At 32.4% G+C, this 23,956-nt stretch overlaps 2 protein-coding genes across 7 annotated transcripts in view; one reads left to right on the top strand and one right to left on the bottom strand.

The window, feature by feature from the left end:
- Positions 1-926: 926 nt before the first annotated feature.
- LOC109540299 (solute carrier family 25 member 44) lies at positions 927-6,399 on the bottom strand. Its single transcript, XM_019908629.2, has 5 exons — positions 5,918-6,399; positions 5,467-5,559; positions 4,152-4,333; positions 3,806-3,992; positions 927-2,887 (listed from the first exon to the last, which is right to left on the bottom strand). Exons 1-5 carry the CDS (start codon positions 6,114-6,116, stop codon positions 2,568-2,570), a joined length of 981 nt encoding a protein of 326 aa, XP_019764188.1. The 5' UTR covers positions 6,117-6,399; the 3' UTR covers positions 927-2,567.
- A 319-nt stretch (positions 6,400-6,718) lies between these two features.
- The window catches only part of LOC109540298 (ral guanine nucleotide dissociation stimulator-like 1), a 38,072-nt gene continuing 20,834 nt past the window's right edge, over positions 6,719-23,956 (top strand). For 2 of the 6 annotated variants that reach the window (XM_019908628.2, XM_019908627.2), the window contains exon 1: positions 6,719-7,087. In XM_019908628.2, coding sequence (XP_019764187.2) covers positions 7,067-7,087 — 21 coding nt within the window. In that variant the 5' untranslated portion in view covers positions 6,719-7,066. Of the gene's footprint in view, positions 7,088-9,190; positions 10,863-13,488; positions 13,719-23,956 lie in introns of those variants that run through there. The other 4 variants (XM_019908623.2, XM_019908624.2, XM_019908622.2 and 1 more) reach the window with 4 other exon arrangements.

The raw sequence follows: 23,956 nt of genomic DNA, 5'->3' as shown, positions 1-23,956 counted from the left end.
CTGGAAAATGCACCAAATAGACAATATTTGTCTATAAAGGTATAGCGCTTCAATTTTTAACACATGCGAAGAAGTCTTTAAATTTTTTCAAAAATTGTTGTTAGAACTAGTAGGTAAGTTAATGCAGTCGTAACGCAATTATAGTTATACGAACTCATGGACTTTTTTTTCAACTTTTCTATTCGTACGTAAATTGTTCCTTACAACTTTTATTATGTAATATATCCCTTTTCGAAAAATCAGTCGAAGAAGTTACTAATAAAAATTTATCCCCGGATTCCCACGAACTGCAAACGCAAATGCGAGGTGCATGCGCATAGTGCGTATTTAATCCACACCACACCAGTCCTTATGGGCTCCCAACTTGACCTTTATATTTTTTCATTTCAGCCCGAAAATTTCATATGGTGACCGAGGAGCACTTGTCTTCATCTATGCACAAAATATTCCCCCTAGGGGGTATGTTCTGCGCATCTATGGAGGAGCAATCGGAAATATTGCATATCGAAGCTCGGACTGCGATGGATCACGACGCGCTACGAGCCGTCGTGCAAGCTGTATGCTTATGACCGGTCTGACAAAGATAGAACCTTAACATAATGTCTTCTCTTGATGCTCTGCCGTGCGCTTGCGCCATGTCCTTCTTGTATTTAACTTCGTCTGTTGCTTACTACCCTGGCGGACGTACTCACGTCGTACTCGTTTTTATTTATGCTGGCGGTTCCCGGTAGGACACCCTGTATAGACACGCAATTTAGCTCGATTTTTGCCATCCTTACTTTACGAGGCATCTGGCTCATTGAGTTCAACTTCTTAAATGCAACATTCATGGTTCTCGAAATGTGATGATTGAACAAACATCTTTTTCAAACGTATAACCCGTATTATCGTCAAAGCATTGTTAGAGGAAAATAATCAATACTCAATTATACATCTATCGATATAATTTATTGTCAAAACTTCTAATAAAAACAGTGTAGACATATGTTCTATCTTCGTCACTTATGCCGAACCAGTTATTTATTGATGCACATGAATGATGTAAAACATTAACGATCTAGGTTACAATAATAATCATTTAAAAACTTTAATCCTTTTTAAAATAACAACAAACCAGGCCTCAAAAATGATGATGATGATGAGTTTTAAACCCTTGAATCTTGATGAAGTAAGATTTATTTACCCTAGCGAACAACATATAAGTTCTAAATATTGTTGTTAAAGTTTCATGACAATGCAGGTTTAAAACTGAATATGTGACTGCTCTGGACAAAGTGATGAATATCAATTAATAATATAATTTTCGTACAAATTTTAATTTTGTCACTACGACGAATACATCAGTAAATATCAATGGTTCCGCAAAGTTAAAAAAGACATTGAACGGTAACACAATAATAAACCTTTATCAATAAATAGTAAACTAAACAAACAAAAAAAAACTATAAAAATATACTTTCAACATTCAATAATTTTTAAAAATGGTTATATACATTTAGTTTACAATATTTGGTTCAATTAAACTGTACTTTAATAAATAGCCTAGCATTCCCTACCCAAACGATCGAACTGAGAATTCGACTGAACTCAATTACAAGCATATGCTGCTAATAAAGAATGATTTTTTCTGGCGCTCTATTAGAAGTTACTGAAAAACTTGAAATTTAAGCGGTACGCAATTTGCGGCCGAAGTTCTATATATATTATGTCATGTAAAAAATGCAAAACTTTTGCTATAAAAAAGCGACAAGGGTTTGTGTATTTTAATTGGCAAAAGATGTCTGTTGAAGTGCTTGGATTAATGTTTACAAAATAATTGATTCTAATTTGCTGCCCGCACCATGAAATTTGGATAGATACAACATCGGATTTATAAGATTCACTATACTCCTGGTTAAAAAGGCATCCTATTTTTTCTAGTCAATTGTAGGCTTGAAGATAAAATAGATTAAGCTCCCTGGTGCAAGTTTCCGTTTTTTCGCGGCTTTGCGTTTGGTTGAATATAAGAAATGACTATTCAAACGCACCTCAGAATTAGATGAAATGAGCTCTGTAATAAATTTAAATTCTTTTTTCGAAACTGCAAGGAATTTCTTTGTGGCATTTGAGATACTTCCATATCATTCAGCCTTACACTGAATCGTCAATTTTACTTAAAAAACACACTTGTTAACTTCATGATCAAATGAACATAAACATCGCGACCCTCCGCTTTTTAGCCGGAAACGATTTTTGCTTGTATTCATATTTAGACTTCCTTACGGAAAATATTAATTAACGTATTTTAGACGTATTTTGGACCTAGCTTTTAATAATCGCATTGCAATCGTTTGTGCGCAAAAAACCAACCGAACTAACAAACAACTGAACAAAAATGTATATTCTTTAATTTTAAAACTACAAGAAGTCTCTACCTATTCTAGCATATGGAACACTTTGGTGTGTATTTGAATTTCAATCAATTATTTTGCGAGCCCCTTACATAAATCTAAACCACAGATTCAATAAAATATGAAATAAATCAACAGATAAATTTTACTAAATAACAAAGATAAACAATGATAGTATCACCAACGGATATACTCTCTATACTCCTCGTTAACAGATACTCTTTTGATAGTTTCATAGCCTAAAATAATGCTAAAACTAAAAGTAGCTGACTGCACCAACCTGGCACTTAGCCCTTTGGTGAACATTAGAAAACGTTCCTCCCTCCACAGATCCCTAAAAACTAGTCGCATGGATTCAATTCGTTGAACTTGTAGGCGCGCCCTCACAATATCTAAAGGATTTGTAATAATGGTAGTTGTAAAACCGCCTAATGTGCCTGCCAGAGTTTGTATTAGCAGATGAGATACGTAGGATGGAATTATTTTGAAGAGCTCATCTAAAATAATTTAAAACACATTTTATCCATATGTGTGGAGCTAATGGTACAGGTGTAATGGATGGAACCAAACTTGCATAATATAAATTGTTTGTCGACGTAACTTAAGACGGTTGATATCTAGTTTACACTGATTATAAAAATGTCCATAACAAATGTAAATGCAAAATAACGCTGAAATTATTCCCAACAGGGGATTTAAATAGGCCTAGGGGTGTAAAATTCCCTAACGCACCTACTGACACATTTTCCTTTTCGGGATTTCAACAACCAAACTACACAGGAAAAATAAAATAAAAATACTTGTTTTAGACAAAGAAAATATAATCTTGCAAATTCGAAGCAGCGAAAAGTTTAACGCTGGTTATATTTTCGCGCATAGGGATTTGTCATAGGGTAAGAATCTCTGGAATAGAATAAATCCAGTTAAAACTAAGTTCGTTTTATAGAAAATCGAGCAAATCTTTCGCTGTTTTGTGGTGATGCTTTAATTTACAGCAGTAGGCCCAAAAACACGTTAAGACCGTTAAGACCCGCAACGATGTATTGTTTGTATGTTTTTTTTTTAATGCAAACACTTCTAGTGTTTTTATTTTGAGCTTTTATATAACATATAAATAAAAAACTTATTGAGCAATTATTACTATTGAATATATCAAAAATCGAAGTAATATATCAAAATGTCTGTGGCAATTCTAAATAAAGAACCCTTATATTCTGCCTTATAGAATTTCAGAAAAGATTTAGCTGATATCTGCTATGAATAAATTTAAAACAACGTTACCAGTAATTAGTAGTTAGTAGTGCCATTTACTACAACTAAGAGGAATAGTTAACTCATTTATAGTTAACGGGATGAGTTATTAAATTATTAAGCAAAACGCCGAAAACTCGTTTATAGTATCAATAACGTTTTACCTTGATAGAAATGGTAAAATCCCCACCAAAGGGCAGAGTTTGGAACATATGCGGCCAAACTTGCCCAATAACCTCTGTAAAATCCTCTAAAGCCATCCATTTTGAATATTCTTCTCGTCAATTCGGCTGTAATAGCTACTTTACTTCGGCCAGGGCTATTGTTTATTTGCAGAGGGTTAAACGCTATCTGTAAATAATTGAATATGTACATCCACTTAAAGGGATTACGATCCAATGACTCTTTGAGCCAGAAAGTTTAGCTCAGTAGCCAAACGCTACAAGGTGCAGTGATAAATAATACATATTGCATCTAAGCATTGTTAATAAAAAAAATGCAACTTCTTACAGTGTCTTTGCCAACTGGGCCAATCATCATAAGGTGCTGACTGAGCACATCAAAAGGTACTACTATGGTTTGGCCAACCAAAGAGGCGCATCCTCCTGCTACCAGCGCTCTTAGTCTAGAGTCAATATCTTTTTTAGATAATAGATGTCTGACTCCTTCATATGTGGAAATATAGAAAACACCTAAAATATTTGACACTGTTAAAAAACGTAAATTGTATTCACCTTTCAAAGGGCAAACTATAATAATTGGGATGAGATCAGAGTGAAGTGTATTTTATGATGATTGCACCAGATGCGAGCGAAACGTTAAGTGTATTATAAAAATGCAATACAACTCTTTGCTTCAAGTTTTTTGAAATTGAACATGACGAATTTAACATAGACTATGTTTAAAAAAGTATAAAACAGACCTCACGCACACACTATTATTATCTACTATTCTTTCAGTAAAACTCAAAAGTTGCTTTACTTTTAACGCGTTACTGTTTAACAAATAAAAAGAAATTCCAAAATAAGGTCACTTTGGGATTGACATATATAGGGTGTCCCGTAAGCACATGATCAAAAGGATACTGCGGTATATTTCAACCAGACTGCGATCTGACCAAACTTTTATTGAGAAAAAAATGTCTGGTTCATTTACTACTGATGCTCAGTTCTTCAAAAAAATATATGTTTTTTCAAATATCGGGAGAACGGTACTGTCGATTTTGATAAAACTCGCTGTGATATCGGTAATATGTAAGACTCATTTTATTCTTGGTACAAAAACTGTCAGAACTTTTTATTTGGTGGGTGGAATCAACTGAATTTTTTTGAGTTGATGCGCTAATCCTCTTATGACATGTTTGTCCCTTTGTAAAATCTTGTATCATTCATAGCTTTTGCGCAAAAAAATATTTCTGTTCTCTTGCCAACTGACAACTTTAGACAGTAATTAACTTTTTACATTAACAAAGCTTTGGGAAAGCGCTCAGATGGATTTTAATGAAACTGGCATGTAGACTTGTTCTTCAGTCCATTTGCCTATTTGCTAAAAACTCGCTTCTTCTTTTAGTGGGAGCTCTGATGAACGCCATTCGGCGACGAAATGGCATTCACATCCCCAGTATTAATCAGAAACTTGTTCCAAGAGCTTCGAAGGGAGTTATTCGAACTACAAAACGCTCAAAAACGTGAACTTTTTAAAATCGTTTGTTTTAATTAATTTGGACAAAAATGTTGTAAATAGTTAATTTTTTTTTATTTATAGCTGGTGCACTAATTTTGTCCAGTGTATATACAAGCATGTTCAAGTAATATTATTTGTTTACCACTGACTATCTGTACAGAGGAGATCCAAAATCCTTTGTACAATCCCGAAACGCCTTCGTATCTGTATATCTTTCCATAAGCATCTAACATACCTAGAATTTAAAAAAATCCGATGCAGTAACCTATGTAAACATCAAAACAAAATCTGCGTAACTATTATTATAAATGTGTAGGTATTTAACTATTCCAAGTTCATAGATCAAGGGTCCTCAACCTTTTTTGAACCACTACTACAATCACAATACATCCATAAAATAAAATAAAAACATATAATTTCAAAGTATTTTCTTTAGCCTCTGGGGACCGCAAGAAATCAGCCGGTAGGACATGCGGCCGCGCGTTGAAGACCCTTGCCTTAGATGGTTTTTAAAGTTTGCCAAACACATCAAAACTGATGGAATATGTGTAAATAAGAACAGAAAAATATAGGAAATATAACGACAAGCTTACCCGTGTACATATCATTACGCTTCTGTACTTGCAATCTAGTTTTTATTAAGGTTAAAGGATACAAAGCACAGCGAACACTAAACGAACTTAACATCGACAATGGAAAGAATTTGGTTTTGTCCATCATGTCCCACTCAATTGTTTTAATAAATTCTTTCCTCTCGCCAACTTTCACTGGCATAAAATCCATTTTGATCATTTAATTTATCTATAGCGAATTTTCTATGAAGCTGGTCATGATATATGGGGACTTGGGGGGTTATGTTATATGTTATGTTTGGGGCTGAGCGATGTTGATCATTTTAAATTTGCTCAAATATCGAGCAATAACTCCGAAATAATGCCAGTGTGTACTCAAATAACTATGAATAATGCAAAAACACTTCTTTTCGTTCAATTAAAAATACATTGTACTATGAACTAATGAACTTGACATCTTTCGGAATTGATCAGATGATTTCTGGGATGATAAATAAATGAATCTTGTTTCATAGCGATGAGCACTAGATGGCGCGCTCAACAAAAATATGAACCGGGACTGGCTGGCTGTAACCAGATGGATATTTGTTATTATTAAAATTGCTATATGACAACAAACACATCATGGAGTAATTTTTTTACCACAAATTTAGGTTCAAATGTTCGAATAGGTTAAATTAATAAAGTACCTTTGTAAAATTATCAAAATTCATTAAAGTATGACGTCGGAGATCGAAGTATTTCGGTTGAAATATTCATGACAACCAAGTGCGTTAGAGTTTCCTTTATATTAAAATTCTGTAATGACGTTACAGGTTACATCTGTTTGAAGTGAAAGCTGTCATGAGAAAATTTTGTCATCATATTTTTGTGCAATTGTTACGTTTCCAATTCGCTTTTAATTTTCTATTAAATTACGTTACTGTTGTGTCGCTGTAGTTTAGAAATGACTGTCGAAATTGTTTTGCTTTTGTGATTGTTTTCGAGTAAAGGAAATGTTTTAAATCACCCTGTCCAATTCTGAGTGCCCTTTAACTCAACATACAGGAAGTAACAACTATGTTTCTCAATGTTTATCCTATTTAACACCACTGCAGATCCTAGTGCTCTGTTATCGGGTTTAGACAGAACTGTATAGAACCATCCTTCAACCACAATGTCGAGAAAAAAATGAATGATGCTGATAGCTTGGTCAGTACACTGTTTTACATCTTTGGGCTGGTAAATTAATTACTGGTGGTGGACTGGAATGCAGGGCTTCGATTTGTAAACTTGTGTGGCAAAGACTAACACGATATTGATGATATGATATGCAATGATATTGTATATCATGCTGAAACAGTAATTTAAAAGACTGACTGGTAAATTTAAGAAGTGTCAACCGAATTATCCTTTGAAGGACTTTATCAATTTTAAAATAGTTGTATCACTGTTACTGTAGCATAAGCACGAAAAAGAAATCGTCATTAGATGTTTCTTGAGTTGTAATATAATTTTCTTATTTTGACCTACTTTATACTTAGGCATCAACTTCAATCGACACTGTGTGTTAAACATTAGCAACAGGATTTTTCTAATCACTGATGAATATGATGAATAATTTATTCTCCGCGGTTGAGTTCTGCTTGAAAAGAAGTGAAAAAACTACCATGAAAAATCGATATACAAATTTTGATAAAATATGATCGAGTATGATCACAATTTTATAGTTACGTGACTCTTGAACACTTATGTGAAGGATGTGAAAAATACGAATTTGTAATATCGTTGCATATAAGAAAATAAGGGGCGCGAATTACAAGGAATTTTGCGGGAGCCTGGATACTTACCCGTGTAGCTCGTCCTCAATTTCGAAATTCGTTGACAAAAACGTTCTAAATAGGATTTCTGAAAATCCTAATATCAATAGTGACCGTATAGCACTGAAAGTACAATTTATCGAATCATAAGACAGCAGCGTCTTCATCCTTTTTATACAATCACGCGATTTTGATAGACGACTTTAATTATACCGCTTTATTTAAGATGCAGGAGAACGTGACCCAAACTAAACTAGTAGAGTATTTATTATACATTGATGAACTGATTTTTCCAAAAGTTATGTTTTTAATTCACATGATTTACACCATTACGCAGAAGATTTAGTAATTTCGTGTGTTGGCACCGAGATTATCAATGACTTTCTATTGAGTCCTGATATCTCGTCGCTTGAACGGAACTATCCAAAATGATGAAAATGAACACATTTCGGGTTCTAATGGAAGATAAAATGATATTCTGTTGGTTAAAGATTTTTTAAAGACACCTTAATTCAAATTGTATTGAATATCGCCACACATAATACAAGAACTCTTTCATCCGACGAAAGAATAGAGCTGGAAGAACTTTAACAGGTACACTGAAATGTACTTTGAATAAGTGAAATTCGCAAAATTGGACAGAAACAACTTCTTCTAAAATCAGGAAATATGTACTGCCACAGATACAAGATATAATACAACTCAACAGAACAAGCTTTAGAGTGTGTTATATAATATTAAAACTGAACCAACGATACATCAAAATTATCCAAGCCTATGCACCCACATCTCAACACTCAAACGAAAATATCAAAAAATGTTACGGTGATATACTCAAGCAATGTTAACGTTCCAAGTCTATTTAACACTGCTGGCTGGAGACTTTAATGCCAAGTTAGGCACGAACCAAATGAACGAGAAACTTCACTGGGATGCCATGGGAAGGAGAAGGAAATGAACGAGGAAACCTGCTGCTCCAGTTTCTTCTGCATCATCGAATCGCGGCTATAAATACTTTTCAAAAAGGCAGAGCATCGAAAGTGGAGATGGATCAGTCCCTATGACAGAACAAAAAACGAAACTGACTGAGCGACCACAGAATGGTGAGAGCGAAAATACTACTAAATTTGAAGAGAAAACAAAATAAGCTTGTGATTGGGTAGAGCAGCAAGAAGTGGACAAACGTAGACGATGTTGACAAATACCAGAAAAACCATAAATGAAAGTTAAAGGTAATCTCGAAGAACATATCGAACATAGAAGCAAATGAACGTCGCTCAAAAGCAACACTGCTTGAAACAAACAGAAAAGGAAGAAACTCTCAATAAATACTAAAAATTTAATGAAACAGAGAAGAAAATAACTAGGCACCAGCAAAAAAAGGATGAGCTAAGATGACTGAATAAAGATGTAAGAAAAACCGCAACGACTGACATTAGAAACTACAAAAATAAATGGGTGACTGGATTTATAAAAGATAATAAAAACATGATGGTGCTACGTAATAAATTAAGTCGGGAAAAACGGAAATAACTAATAAATTGGAGAATGAAAGAGGACAAACAAGTAGCAGAGAACAAATGTTAAAGATTGTCGAGGACTTTTACACCAAGTTCTACAGAAATCTGAGTCAAGCAGAAGCATCTAAAAATATACATAATGAACCAAGGATCGGAAGAGATGCCAACGATAAGAGAAAATAAGGTCTTAAAGCCGTTGTCAGAAATGAAGAACAACAGAGCATCTGGCGAGGACAGTGTTGTTGTAGAAGCAACTAAACTCTTTAATAATAACCCCACAATGATGGAATAGCACCAGTATTGTTATTATGCACAAAACGTGTCGAATTAATATAACATGATAGTAGCTTTAATTTAAATGCGTTGTGTTGAGCGAAAAGTGATATAGGCATTTATTGATTTGGATGAAAGATGTAATGAGTACGTATAAGAAGAATGTTTTTCCTATTGAGCACTTGGATTTATCGAGAAAGAAAGATACAAAGTTATATAGGACTTTACTGATGTCGAAACTGCGTTTCCGTGGAGTCGCTGCGGAAAAGCGCGGAACCTCATGTCGTGCTGGGCTTTCTGATGGATAGAGTTAATTTCAATTAGTAAAAAATGGTAGAGAACCGCATTAACACAAAAAACAAGGAAAGTTGTTAGTAAACGGAGTGTCTATAAAGTGAGCATATTGTTAACACGAGTGGCGGAAACAAGCATGATTTAGTTGAAAATGGTCAAAAGCGTTTGCAAAAACAAACATTTTGTGAGAAACTATTTGGTGGATACCCAAGGAATTTTGTCTACAAATTCAGATTCTGCACCGGCCAAGCAATGTTAAACCGTAGATTTATTAATTATAAGTTCTCGAAGTGACGGTATCTGAGAGGTCAGCCCAAGTGAAATATTAACACAAAACTGCGTTGCAGGCTGTACAAAATACAACTTCCTTAATTGACCCTTTCTCTTCTGTTAAGTGTATTGCGGAACAAATTTGCAGTTAGAATGACATTTTCCTACATCTTCTAGAAGGTTGTAAAAACTTTACTAGCAATATAAAGCCTATGGGGTCGAAAAGGTCGCATGTATACCCTTCTTTTATGTTAACCTTTATCTTCTAGATACACTCTGAGTATCACATTTCTGATACTTTATCGTTAATGGTTTCTAAATAAGTCCATTATAGTTGGCGGCCGTGACCATGATTTCGATGTTATGTACATACAATGTACGCTGTTTACAGTCCAAAGAGGAAGCGGTCAGCGCATCAGCGGCAGCGGTAGCACGATTCCCAATTTGTAGCGTTTTGTGTTCAGTACCACTGTATCGTTTTGCCGGTCCCGCATTTGAAAATTAAACGCTGGTACTCTCGTTCGCGTACAGCCAATTCGTAATTAGTAGTAAACGTGCAGCGTAGTTGCACGCAAAGACAAATAAAGTTAGATCCGCTTTGGGCTCAGCCCTGTTCTGTTTGCAATTCGATCGATCGCTAAGGGATGACCCAAGGGGAGCGTTTGCAATGATTCACCCCCCGAGTGCAGCCTGTGCCTTCAAACCTGCCAGTTCAAGTGGTCAGATTGTTTGGTGTTTGTGTCGTGCATTGTTTAATAATCATTTATTTGAATTGAACATTACTATTTTTTAACACTATCTGCATCCAAGGTACATCTAGAGCCAATCAATTACTTTCTGTGCAATTAAAGTTATTTTTTCTGACTTATTGGTAGTGTCTTGGTTTTTTGCAAACATAAAAGCATAGATTTTGCTTTGCTTGAAAGTGGTTCGGTTTTCCTGCTTTCTTCTCAAAGGGAGTGGCCACTGGTTCTTGTAAGATGTGAAGAAAAAAAGTTTACTTACTATTCAACATCTACAAAGACGGAAAACTGCACCTTTTTCAATACCAGAAATGCTGCTTTTTAATGAAACAGCCCTATTGTTTGTTTATGTTTTGCTTAAATATCTCACGCTTTTTTCTGAAAATGTTCTTATCAGTGCACGCGACACGAAATCAGTGGAATAACTATAAAAGAACAAACCAGAAAAAATTCTAGGCGCGGATGTCTTCAGAATTTTATTAAATTAGATTTAATCCCGATTGAATTTGAAAATCCAGGTTTTCGTTGTAAATTTCACTTTTCAATATTCCCTCAACGAATCGTTTTTGAATTCCCCATCAAGCATTTTTTGAAAAATGGTTTAGAAAGCAGAAGTACTATAATTTTAAAATTATGTCATAACTGAATTTTTGGTGGCAATTAGAAATAATCAAGTATACATACATATTCAAAATTGGCGTCATTCCTTTTAAGGGGTAATAGGGGCTCACTTGGAAAGTACGAGAAAAAATACAATTTTTTTCCAGACCTAGAGGCATTAATTAACCGAATACCCGAAGCTGCTCGAGAAGAGCTAACTTGTTTGGAGTTAAAGACAGAAATGAATGTTTATTTGCATACACAACAATTCGAGGTTATGATAAGAATAAAGAACAATTTGTTGATTTTACCGTTTATCCTTATATATATTTTATTGTCGCTCTGTATTTTTCCATGGTTACCGGAGTTAACCCTCCTTTATTTGCGTAATGTTAATTAGGCAGATTACCTTGAAAAACATTGTAGCCCTGCTGATACAGTTTTTTGCAAGTTTCTCAGTTTTTAATATCAATAATTTTTTAACTATTTTTTCTGTACTCCTCAAACACCCCCAAACAACACCTCCAGAGGAATGACACCAATTTTGAATCACCCTGTATTTACCACCGCTTTCTGATAATGCAATGCAAATAAACAATCGCACTATATTGGAAAATCGGATAGAAAGATCGATTTAGGTCCATGGCCTGTTTCTTAAGGAATAAATATTGTTTATAAATATACAAGATGTTTTGTAAATATATCGACAAAGTTTTAGAGGTGATAAAGGACATCAAGAAAATATTGTTAGCTTTATATGGCCAAAAACGCAACTTTTTCAAAAAGCAGGCTCCCACTGCCGAAAAAAAGCGGTTGTGGGAAATTTCCACACAGCGGGAAAGAAACTAAATATTTTACTTTCAACACCCTGTATCTTGAACACAGCGTTTTTGGAAATATGTTTATGAAGCAAATTTGTTTGTTGGCTGTCCCTTGGTGCCCTTAAAAGTTATTTGATATATTTATGGAACACCCTGTATATCTCTGTATATAAAAAAGCTTGCAAGCTTGCAAGTTGTCATACTTACTTATGTTAAAAAACTTATCAAAAGCATACATTATTTGTTGGTAGGGATAATACAGCATTGTAGAAGAATTCCTGAGAAATTTTGCAATAATGAAAAATCAAAATAGGTTTAACTGAAAACAAAAACAAACGCAAATCCCTTTAAACTTTACAAAATTCTGTTCAACAATTAAGACAATTACTTTTAAAAGACGATCTCAGTATATAAAGAGTAATTTAATTTGTATACTAAACATAACGAAACTTTCGGATAACTATAAAAATTCTTGGTGATCAAGTAGATACAATCTATATTTTCTCTTTTAAATTAAAGGAAAGCCAGAAACGTATTTTGCATTTTAAGAAAAATCGGTTAATATTTTTCGTTCAAAATTACACAGACGTGCACTGGTATAAGTGAAAATAATTTTTTTATCACAAAACATGTATTGTTAGGCATTACTAATTAAATAAATAAATAAAAAATTAATCACAATTATAACACTGTACATGAAAAAGTTCATATTTTGTTCCTTAATATTCCTTATTTATTGGACAAATATATTCAAATTTACTTGAACTATAACTTCCATGCATCGACCTTTCGAACATAATTTATACATTTTACATTTGTACATTATACAAACATTTTTTATTATTCCAGTTTTAAAACATTAGCAATCTAACGACTTTAGTCATTTTATAAATAGTGAGAGGAAGTTTACAACTAATTAGCGTATCTATGTTGGCTAAACTCAAAATTAGGCAAAACACATAAGAATATACTGGACTATTTCATCTTACAACAGGTTTTAAGTAATGGCATAGAAAAATTTTTAAAACTTGAAAAAAAATGCCTTATTTAGGGAAAAATCTTACAACGTTCTAAAATTGGCAACATGAAGTCGTTTTAAATAAAAAGGTCACAATCCTTTGTCAAAAGTTTTAACCATTTTCTTCAAATTCTGCAAACAAATTTTTTTTAATAATATATTCCAACTATAGAAAAACTATATAAAACCAACTGATAAATTCCCTATAAAAGTAAACTTGAACGAATCGCTTAGACGTACCTTGTGGTGTGCAGATAGAGAAATGCTGTTGCCGACGTCGAATTCCAATTGTCCAATCGGTTTTCAAAACGATATCTATCACGAAGTGGCGGAAAAAACCAAATTTTTGACTTTGAAATGTACGGGAAAACAACGAACTCACAACAGCCATGCGAGAAGTAAAAGTGCTGAACGAATTAAATTTCGATTTTGCGCCTGTACTGGACCAAAAAAGAACAAAAAATCCGCAAAGTGGTATGTAAAGGTAGGTCACAGTTAAATCACTAATATTTTTCCAAATAACACCTATAATATAATGAATCAAATGAGCGATTTTAGCTACTTTTAACCGACGAACAGGTACCTATTTTGTATGTAGCGTTCGTTGTCCTTTGCACCTATCTAATCGCACTTTCGGCAGCATTTTTTTACWAATAGAAAAATTCTTTATTTTTATATTTTTTTTATTTKTAAAAGCCCATTTATATTTAAATACAAATGTTGCAACAGATAAAATCACATAAAACAATAACATTTGTATGTTCTTTACAGATCAATAGATTGTTTTTGTTTCGATTTCAAGAACAATGTATTATCTTTATTTCCCATGCGTTCCACTAACATAATTTGGACAACTTCAAAGTCAAACCCTAAAAAATGCAAATAGTTTTATAAGAATTTCATAAACAATGTCGTGAGTCTGTCTGGTCAAATGCAACTAAAGCGATGGAGAATCATGATAACTTGTAAATACCGAACGTGCTGTTTTATATTATATTGAAGTCAGATAACTATGTGTAGTATTTGGGGAAAAGTATGTATAAACAGGAAATTCAACTATATGGAATGTAGCCTTCATATTTAAAAACATTTCGCAGATTGGAAATATTCAAGTATTGCAGCACGCTTATTAATTTTTAGCAAATGTATTCAGTTAGCTGTCGGTACATAAATTTTTTTAGATTTTAGTTTAGTTTTTTAGAAGTAAGCGAGCAGCAAAGTAGGCAAAAATACAGGCTACAGATTTTTTAAAAAATTTTTATTTCAAAAATATATTAATTTGAACGTTTGTTATGATCGTAATATATGTAATTACTGTAACATCAACTATACACACAATATTTAGAATTCCATATATTAATGCGGCATTCTTCCTTTCTCCTGCCAAATGCCAAAATTATGCGATTAAAGATAACGGTGAAATTGCCGATTTATCAGCACAAAGAACGGAAAACTATCGATTTTCGCTCATATTTTATATGACAAAAGGCAATTCAAAGTTCCATACGTAATCACAAATAAAATTGGGGTATATCATGAAACTTAATTTTAATTTAACTGCAGTAATATGTATCTAACACTAACCTCTGTGATTTATTAAGCACAATACTTAAATTATTTAGAATAATAATATTTAAAAATTGGAGAAAACTAAAAGATAATAAGTGAAAATAATAAAATTTATTTTAGGTGGTAAAGTGGTGATATTTGCTTTTCGGCAGCAGGAACTTTTTCTAAAAAATACGCTTTTATGCGTAAACAAGTTATAAAGAAGTTTGTACCAAAAAAGCAGCTAGACTCGCAATTTGTGTTTTAAAATTTATCATAATGATATCAATAATCGTTTAAAAATAACTATTAAATTATAATGTTATGTACTATAATTGATCACAAGTCAAGGTGAAAATTGTAATACAATTCGTACTTTTAGTGATGAGTTTCGTAGCTTTAAATGAATAGAGAGTACCCATAAAAGAATATTGGCAATTGGCATATGTTTCTAGAATTCAGACAAAAATTGCTGACATCACATTGGAAATAGATGTAAAGAACCGTTTTTGCTACGCTTCAAATTTCACTTTATTTCCTTTTGTATAAACATGTCCTATTTTCGGAATTTAAATTGAGCTTTATACTTCCCGTTTCTGTAATAGTGAACATAAACATATCAGTTCTGAAAACTTTGTTACATCAAAAACATACTATAATACGTGGTGCTGGTCTTGATGTTTAGGAAAAGTATTTTATTCTTTTCGCTTATCAAAAAATATTAAGTTTGCTGCCTTGGACCTTTAGCATGCAAAATTTTAAAATTAATAAGTGTCTGTGTTAAGAAAAATCGATAAAACAATGCATTTATTTGCGTCACATCAAAAGAAAATAGCTCTATAAGACAAAAAGATGCAAACGCAACGAGTTTTCATTAAATTGTATTATTGATTATACAAATTTAGAATTTTATCGTTTAATTTCATATTTTCAAATCAAACCTGTTTATTAACAGTCACTTATAAATGATTCCGTTACTTCAAACAGGAGTTGGCCTTCAAAAATTTGTTTTTCTACTGGACCAAGTTAATTTTATATACTTTTCTCTTGAATATTGGCGTTTTTATTTGTGTTCATTTTCTCTTTCAAGTCATTGGATTTCAGCTTCGTATTCGTTGTCCTTAAGTATTGTTAAGTACAATCTTAAACGTGTTTTTTCTGATAAATAATTCAATGCAGTGAATGAAACAGTGGTTATTTCCGCTATTTATGGACAGCAATCAATGCTAGGTAGTTCATTATTCGTTTTACCCAGAAGCTATAAACTCTGTATCTCTGAATAATCCAATGTATTGTTTTTGTGCTGATTTATGTTCCACATCTGGGTAAAAGCATGTCGAAAGTTGTTTTTAATACGTATTTTGCAGTTTCACTTTTCAGGACGCATGTTTGCTATCGGAGGAAATCCGTTAATTTGGTCTGGTTTTAAGGATAATTATACACGGTTAGAAAATGTTTCTTTTTCCATGTTTGCTTTGCCTGAAAACGCATTTATAGTGGGATTTTAAACAGTAAAATTTATATATTTAGATTGAGCCTTTCAAAATACTTAAGTGCATGTACAATTTCAAGTATGTACTTGCAAGTATTCTTTTTGTTCAAATTTTTCACATACAGTTAGGCGGGGTCTCGAGAGTCTAGATACGCCGTACTTATATGAATTTATTACTGACTCTAAGCAAACATTATTCGTTTCACATTTCCGGAATTTTGGTCAAGCGCTTTCAATATTCACGTCGTCTTCAATAAATCAACACAAGTACCACCCTCAAGAGCACCAAACAAAAGCCCAAAAAAGGATTAAAACAGTCAAAAATCGTCACAAAATATTAAATTGAAATCAGATATAACAGAAATAAGTTAAAATAGGCTAAGGCTAAAAAATTATATAGATGCACGTAAAGATCTATAAATTGAAAACCTGAAAAAATTGAACTAGATAACACTGTTATCCCGTATTATTATTAACATTTTTTCAAACCAACTCAAATTTAAATTTCAAAACTGATAAAGTTTAATATTTCAGAATTGATTGATTATATTTTCTTAATTTAACCATTTGTAAATATTTGTGAGACATTTTAGTCAAAAGGCTTTATAAAAAGTTGTTTTTTTGTGATTTTTTGTTTAGTAGGTTTCAATAACTCAATAAACCGAACGGTTTCTTCACACTCTTGGAATGCAAATGTGTCAAAGTAATTAGTGATTTCAGTATTTTGGTGGAATTAAATGAAGCAACAATGTGCATTGTGAAATCACACAAACAGTCGAAAGCCACTTAAACCGACAGAAAACATCTGGAGTTTCTAAACCGTTAAAATCGGTTTATTCCTCGAAACATTGTCCGCAATCTGAGATTGTTTGGATTAACTTCAGTTTATAACTTGTTTTTGTATATTTTTACTTTGTGTAACTGCAGCCAATTCCCATCCTTGGGACCGATGAACCTTTGGTAGACTCAGTATAACTTTTTCAATCTGTAAGTGATTGTAAACGTTGATTATTTAATTTTCAAAGGAAAACACCAATTAAGAAAATTCAGGTTAAACCGTTCTTTTACAATTTATAGCCCGAATAAAACGGGCTAGGAGAGATAACTCTGATGTAAATTTGTTGACTTAGGTCGTGATTATTTAGGACAACACCGGCATGTGCTCAACAGTACGAATGCGTGTAAATATACACTTAGAAGTTGTTCAAGAGATATAAATATTTGCAAGATGTACTAGTATTTATATCTTTCATAAACTGCTGACTTTTAATTGCAGTTGCAAGCTGGAACTTCAGATGGAGGCGAGGCAGTTGTTTCAGTTATTTTAAGCACTCAGTTTCTTTACTTGTGATTAGAATTTATAAAAAAATTGTTTAACGAATTTTCGCAAAATTAATATATTGCTTTATTGGTTAATTGTCAAACATATCTAATTTAAAAACAGCGTTTTCGGTGTTTTTTTTTCACACAAAACAGCTTTGTCTTCAGGGTTTTTCTGATGCTTTTAATAAGAACTCTCAATAAGATGCATCTGTTTGTGAGTATAATAATATATTGATTCAAAAAAAATGCAGCGAAGTGATTCTTTAATCGCCTATATAGTACAAATTAAATACATTTTTATTTTTAAATCACTACGCTTTAAAAATGAGAAGCAAATGCCATTAGAGCACTCAAGATGGGATTATTATATTTGCCATCAATAGTGATTAAAGTCCAAAAATTAATACATGTGAATTACTCGCTAGCTTATGAAGCAATATATTTTGAAAGATCAATAATTCCGATGAGAACATCTGTATATGCTAAACATATATTTGATTATCAAACAATTATCTATTCATATACTAAAAAAACGTGTCCTGTAATGATGGGCAAAACGTTGGAGAAAGCTTCTAAATACATCAAAGTAGACATTGTGACTCTCAAGTTGTTACAACTCGAAGCCGAATTCTAGTAATAATCATTGAAGTCCGAGAATCCAAATTAAACCATACATGGTAAGCTGGAGTTAAATATGAATCCTATTCGATTTGGAACTTTACACATCATAACTTTTATTTTTTTTCGAACAATTATTCAGATTCTCGTTAAAAAATGCATGAAATTTTAGTTCACATTTATGTGATCTCACTCTAAAGAAACAATTATACAGACAAAAATAATCGGCCAACCAGCAAATAGAATTATTTAACAAAACTACTTCTCTAAATCTGTCTACAGTGAGTGGGGTATTCAAAGAACCACTTTTGAAATTGGGATGAACGTTTAACGTGATAATTATCTATAAAGGTGAGCGAAGTTATTATTTACTAGAAATTCCCTTAATATTGCTATGTTATTTTGGCAAATAAATTATCCATATTGAATCCGTTGATCACTAAGAGTAGAAGTGTTATTGAACTTGGGCTTGAAAACGATTGTATTAATCGCATTTTTTTAAACTTTCCATTTGTTTCCATAATATACTTTAATTTACGTGTCAGATGGAGCTCTAGTTTTTGTCTATATTGTCAATCATATTTTTAATTCTTGTTAATTTTATAGCAATAACTTTAAATTTGTATGATTTATTAAGAAATAATAAAAATAATTCTTTTACAGGATACAGGATTTAAATCAAGTATTTTAACTAGTTTTTTAGATAAGCAGGTATATGTTTTTTGCTTCATTTTTAAAATACGATTTTGTTTCGATCAACTTGTTCAGATTAATCAAGATTTGCAAACAACAGTGGCTCTTGTATATTGAAAAATCCTGAATGCAAATGAAAATTTGAATAATCCGTACTTGTTATTATATTATTTTCTTTCCTGGGCTCCAGTCACAGTGTAAAACAAATTTTGCTTGGTCTTTGCTGTCTTTGCATCATAACCTAAATGAATATAATGTTTACCAATTATGAGTTTGAATGCATTTTAAAATCTGATGATGGCGCTGTTGTCTCACCGAAACGTAACAAAATAAACGATATACAAAAAAAAATGTTTCACACTGTAACTGGAGCCCAGGAAAGAAAATAATATGATATCAATTACACGCAGTCTGTAAAATAAGTCATAATAATCCGCATTTTAGAATTAAAATCGTTTTAAAAACACAATTTTGCACCCTGAAATGTTTAACATTTTCCACTTAGACTAGATTGTTTAATGTTTATAAGTAAAAATGTAGGTTTGAAAAACAGATCAGATTTCGTATTGTACCTTTTCTGTAAAACTGCTTTTCTTGCTTGCCCATATTGTATGACAAGGCGCGGAGAATCTCTTTAAATTTCTCTACGAAATACATGGACATGATCGTCTGAAACGACGCGCCATACATTTTAATGACTAGATACTTTTCTTTATTGAACTCTACCTACCGGTTTAATAAAGGTGAATTATAATTTTCTCAGATAATTAATCGTGTTTTTTCACGACTTTTTTGATTCATGGTTACGACATTAATTCGAAGTAATTAGAATATTCGCTTTTCGTACATTAAAACTGTGACTTTACATTTTTTGCCGGTCAGTAAAGTAATTAATCAATGTTATGAAACAGCTACCACCAATATAACACATAGGACATTCCATGTTTCACCTTTGCCTATTGTAATTGTAGTTAAAATTGAATGTTCTACTTCGACTTCCATTCCATCGTGCTATTGCTTTACAATCTGGCTGAGAATTTTGATCACATTGTTTGGAAATCGACATACATTTACACTTCGCATCTACATACGTACTAGATTTAAAATTCTAAGCGAGAAAACCCAAACGCAATTATTCCAATTCGCTACATTGTTGTTTTGTGCTGCTGTAATATTACTATTAAATTTAGCATTGAAAATTGCATTAACCAGCAGGAAAACAAACAGTTTAAACTGCAAGCTGTAATGTTCAGAAAACATAAATATCCGTTTGTATGATGGCGGCTTAATTTACTGGAAATAACACATTTTCACTTAGTAGTTCATATTATGAGAAACTTATTTTGGTCTTTTTAAGTAGGAATACCTTCTGACATTCTTGAGTAGGTATTAAGTAATAAGAAGGTGAAACTGATACTATTAAAATTATAGCTTTTTGGAAAGAATGTTTTGGAAAAAATGGACTAGATATATAATTTCGCCAATATCAGACAAAGAATGGGATGCACACTTTAAAAAAATGTTAACGGAAGAAAGAGTGGAATTCCAAGAGGAAGAAATTAATGATGCCTTTAGAACGATAGGATCTCCAATCCCGTTAACACTTACTGAAGTTAAAAACGTATGCACAGCCTTAAAAAGCGGAAAATCTTCCGGACCCGGAAATATCCCGGCTGAAATTAAATACGGCACTGATGAACTTTTTGTGAGACTATGAAATATTTTCCGGAAATATCGAAACTGAACCAACGACCCAAACGAGAGGAAAACATCATATATATCCATAATTCACAAAAAGAAAGGAAATACATGTGCGACAATTATAAAAATAAAATGGAAAATTAATAAAAAAACATGGAGGCAGAAGAGCAGAAGAACAGGCCGGATTCAGGGCAGGTAGATCGACGGTAGATCATCTGTTCTGTATAATCCAAGTTATGAAAAAGAAAATGGCATATGGACAACAGTTGCATTTAGTATACCTAGCCTTATAGAAAGAATACGATAGCATACCACCTACTTTACTTTGGAAGGCTTTGCAGAATACAAACATAAGCGTTCAGTTAATTAAAGCAATAAAAGAGTTGCACAACAATAGTAAAGCAAAAGTCAAAATCAAACAAAGGCTAACAAAAGGGTTTCAAGTGAATAAAGGTCTTAAACAAGGTTGCTGTATTTCGCCAACGCTCTTCAAGAATTATTTAGAACCTACTCCCAAAAGCGATATTTAGACGAATTATAAATTTAGACAATAAAATGGTTCAAAACATCAATAATGTGAAATAAAAAACCTTGAAAGTTTCACAACTGGTAAAATTGACCACAATAATAAGAAAGCTATTTCACATAAAAAAATTCAGGACTTTTTTGTTTTAAATCTTAAGTGAAACTCGCAAACTTGTTTGGAGATGACAAATTATTAATGCTTTCCCTGGAAAGTTTATAAAATGTCCATTCAGTTCAAGAGTTTCCATTTAAGTTTGAATGGAAGCAATTTGCATTTGAACGCCTTAGTTGCTAACAGTACCTGATGTAAACTTTCTGCAGTAGATTACATGAGGAAACATTCTGAATTTCTAATGCTATTTTGCGTCAATGAAACAAGTAAAAAGGTCATCGCTAATGTGTACATGTAATGGATTTATTTATCTGAAACGTTGTATCTGTGCGTATAAAGGGTTTGTCGCTTCACCACAAAAAAAATCGATTTTTCAAAGTATACATATATCGTCGGCTTAAAAAAAGCTAAAAGTAACCAAGTCCAAAATTCCTTATTTGTGTTTGGTTGCCAAATAATTTAAATGTATATAGTAATAAAATAATAAAAAAATTAAAATATATAAGTCCTCCAAGGCCACACAAATAGGTGCATTAAATATGTTTTTAATGACAGAGTTTCCAAAAGGATTCTCACATATATTTCGGCTCGGTTTAAAAGTGCATCTACCAAAAATTTATATTTTAGACTTTCTCTCAGTTTTAGCGTTAAGCCCACGATACTTCGATTGCTTAAACCACTTTTTCACGCTCTCTCAAAAATGAAAATATTTCGAAAAACGAGACATGAATTTTAGAAAAATAATTAAGAAAACAGAATGATCAGGCATAACTTCTCAGCAGACAAGAGCAAATCAAATGCTCACATTTTGGCTTCAATTCAATTTGCTTAAAGAATTGGCCTCTAAATTCGAAAATTCAGAGGCTTTTTAAAGTGTTACAAATTACTAAATATTGATTCAACATGTTGCTAATGCTGCATGTTGCATGCTAATTTGACGATCTTTTTAAATCGTAGTTGATTTATTATATTTATGAAATCTAAACCGTTAACAATTTACAAAGCCGGTTGTTCCTTTGCAATCACTTTTTTGCCTTTCATTTAGTTGAAGAAATTTCACATAAAATAATTCGCCAAAGGATTAATGATGTAAATCAGCTTGTCTTCAAATATTTACAGAAAATTACTTTCCTGAATTGCTTCAGGTCTATGTTATATGAATAGAAATAAAAGCGAATACATTACTTTTAAACAGTTTTTTTCATTCAATTAAACATGAAAAATAACGCCCTGCTTAATGATGCCACATTAGCTTTATTCTTTTCTGTTGGCCTCACACGCACTACTTTGAAATCACTTCTCACCTGACAATAACCTACCGTACTAAATAATGTGATTCGAATTAAAAAATCTGGGGGTTTCAAAAGTTTAGCATAGATCATATACGCCTTAATGGCTCTGCCAGTGTGCGCCCATTGTATAGATTTTATAATGGTTGATTATTTGAAATTTACCTCATTGTATGCTATTTGTAACACCTGCTAATGCTATAGAAATCCTCGTCTATAGAAATAACACATTGAATCTAGAGAACTGAAACCTACATTCAGTTAGTTTGTTTTCAATTTGTTGTAGGCACAATTTATTTGCTTTAATTTGGTTTTACAATTTTAAATTATAGATTATATGTGGGCTTTAAGAGTTTACAACATTGCAATGTTGATCCATAAATATGTGACCGATAAATAGCTTCTCTTTCTTATAATATATTAAAACTAATCAGCCTAGACAATTTAACAGCATGGGTTTATTCCAATAATTGTGGTAATTGATACAGTTCGTACAACAGCGGAATCCACTTAACAAATTGCAGGTTTTCTCATGTTTTACATATTATTCTTGAATGGAGCCATCGTTATTGATAAGCAGTGTGCATTTTTCATTGTTATCAATTATAATAGTTTTTGTTACGCCTACTAGTTTACGGATTTATTCACTTTGTGGCCTTGATTGCCAAGTCTATAAACACACTGAAACTCATCGATGTAATCTACTATTAAGTTAATGGTAAACTTTCGAAAGAACAGTAAAAACTGTTCTTCTTCAAGTAGACATTTTTTAAAAGCATATTTAATTCCGAAAATAATCCACCTTGTTTAAATTATATTGTTTAGTTTGTTTCTTGTGTTCTGTATCCTACTTAGAAGATCGAAAGAAAACGAAAATATTTTTGTTATATTTAAAGACAATAACTACGGGTTTAGTCACCAAACAATAATCGTGCAAAATGTGTCATCTTGCTGGAAAAATTCACTGATTGGTACTATTAGTCCATTTATGTTATGTGTATTTCCATTGTTAATTTCATTCACAAACTAATTTAACCGTTCAGCAATTTTACCTAGTTTGCACCTGAATTTTAGATTACTCATGGGTTCCATGACGTGGGAAATCCAGTGCGATTACAAAGAAAATTCTGGAGAGTTGCAAAACGTTCTAACTTTTGATTTTTTTTAGATTAGTAATTGTTTTATCATTTGAAATGATATGATTTCTTGTACAGGGTTATTGATTGAACTTTGGCCACCCCGTTTTTACAGTTAATTTGAAATTTAGGTAAAAACAGTAAATACAAAAGTTGTAGATAATAACGTCTAGTTTAGTTTAAGATAATACCAATTAATACAGGGTGCCTCAAATTCAATTGGCGGACTAAATTTACATTTTTTAAGTAGAATGCCGCACTTTTTATTGCATATTCGAACTAAAC

This window comes from Dendroctonus ponderosae, unplaced genomic scaffold (genome assembly GCF_020466585.1).
Source record: "Dendroctonus ponderosae isolate FM_Combo_2020 unplaced genomic scaffold, Dpon_F_20191213v2 Dpon_F_20191213_3, whole genome shotgun sequence".
NCBI classification, from domain to species: Eukaryota; Metazoa; Arthropoda; class Insecta; order Coleoptera; family Curculionidae; genus Dendroctonus; species Dendroctonus ponderosae.
The sequence above is the reverse complement of the archived record's forward strand: the minus strand, read 5'-3'. Positions and strand labels throughout refer to the sequence as shown.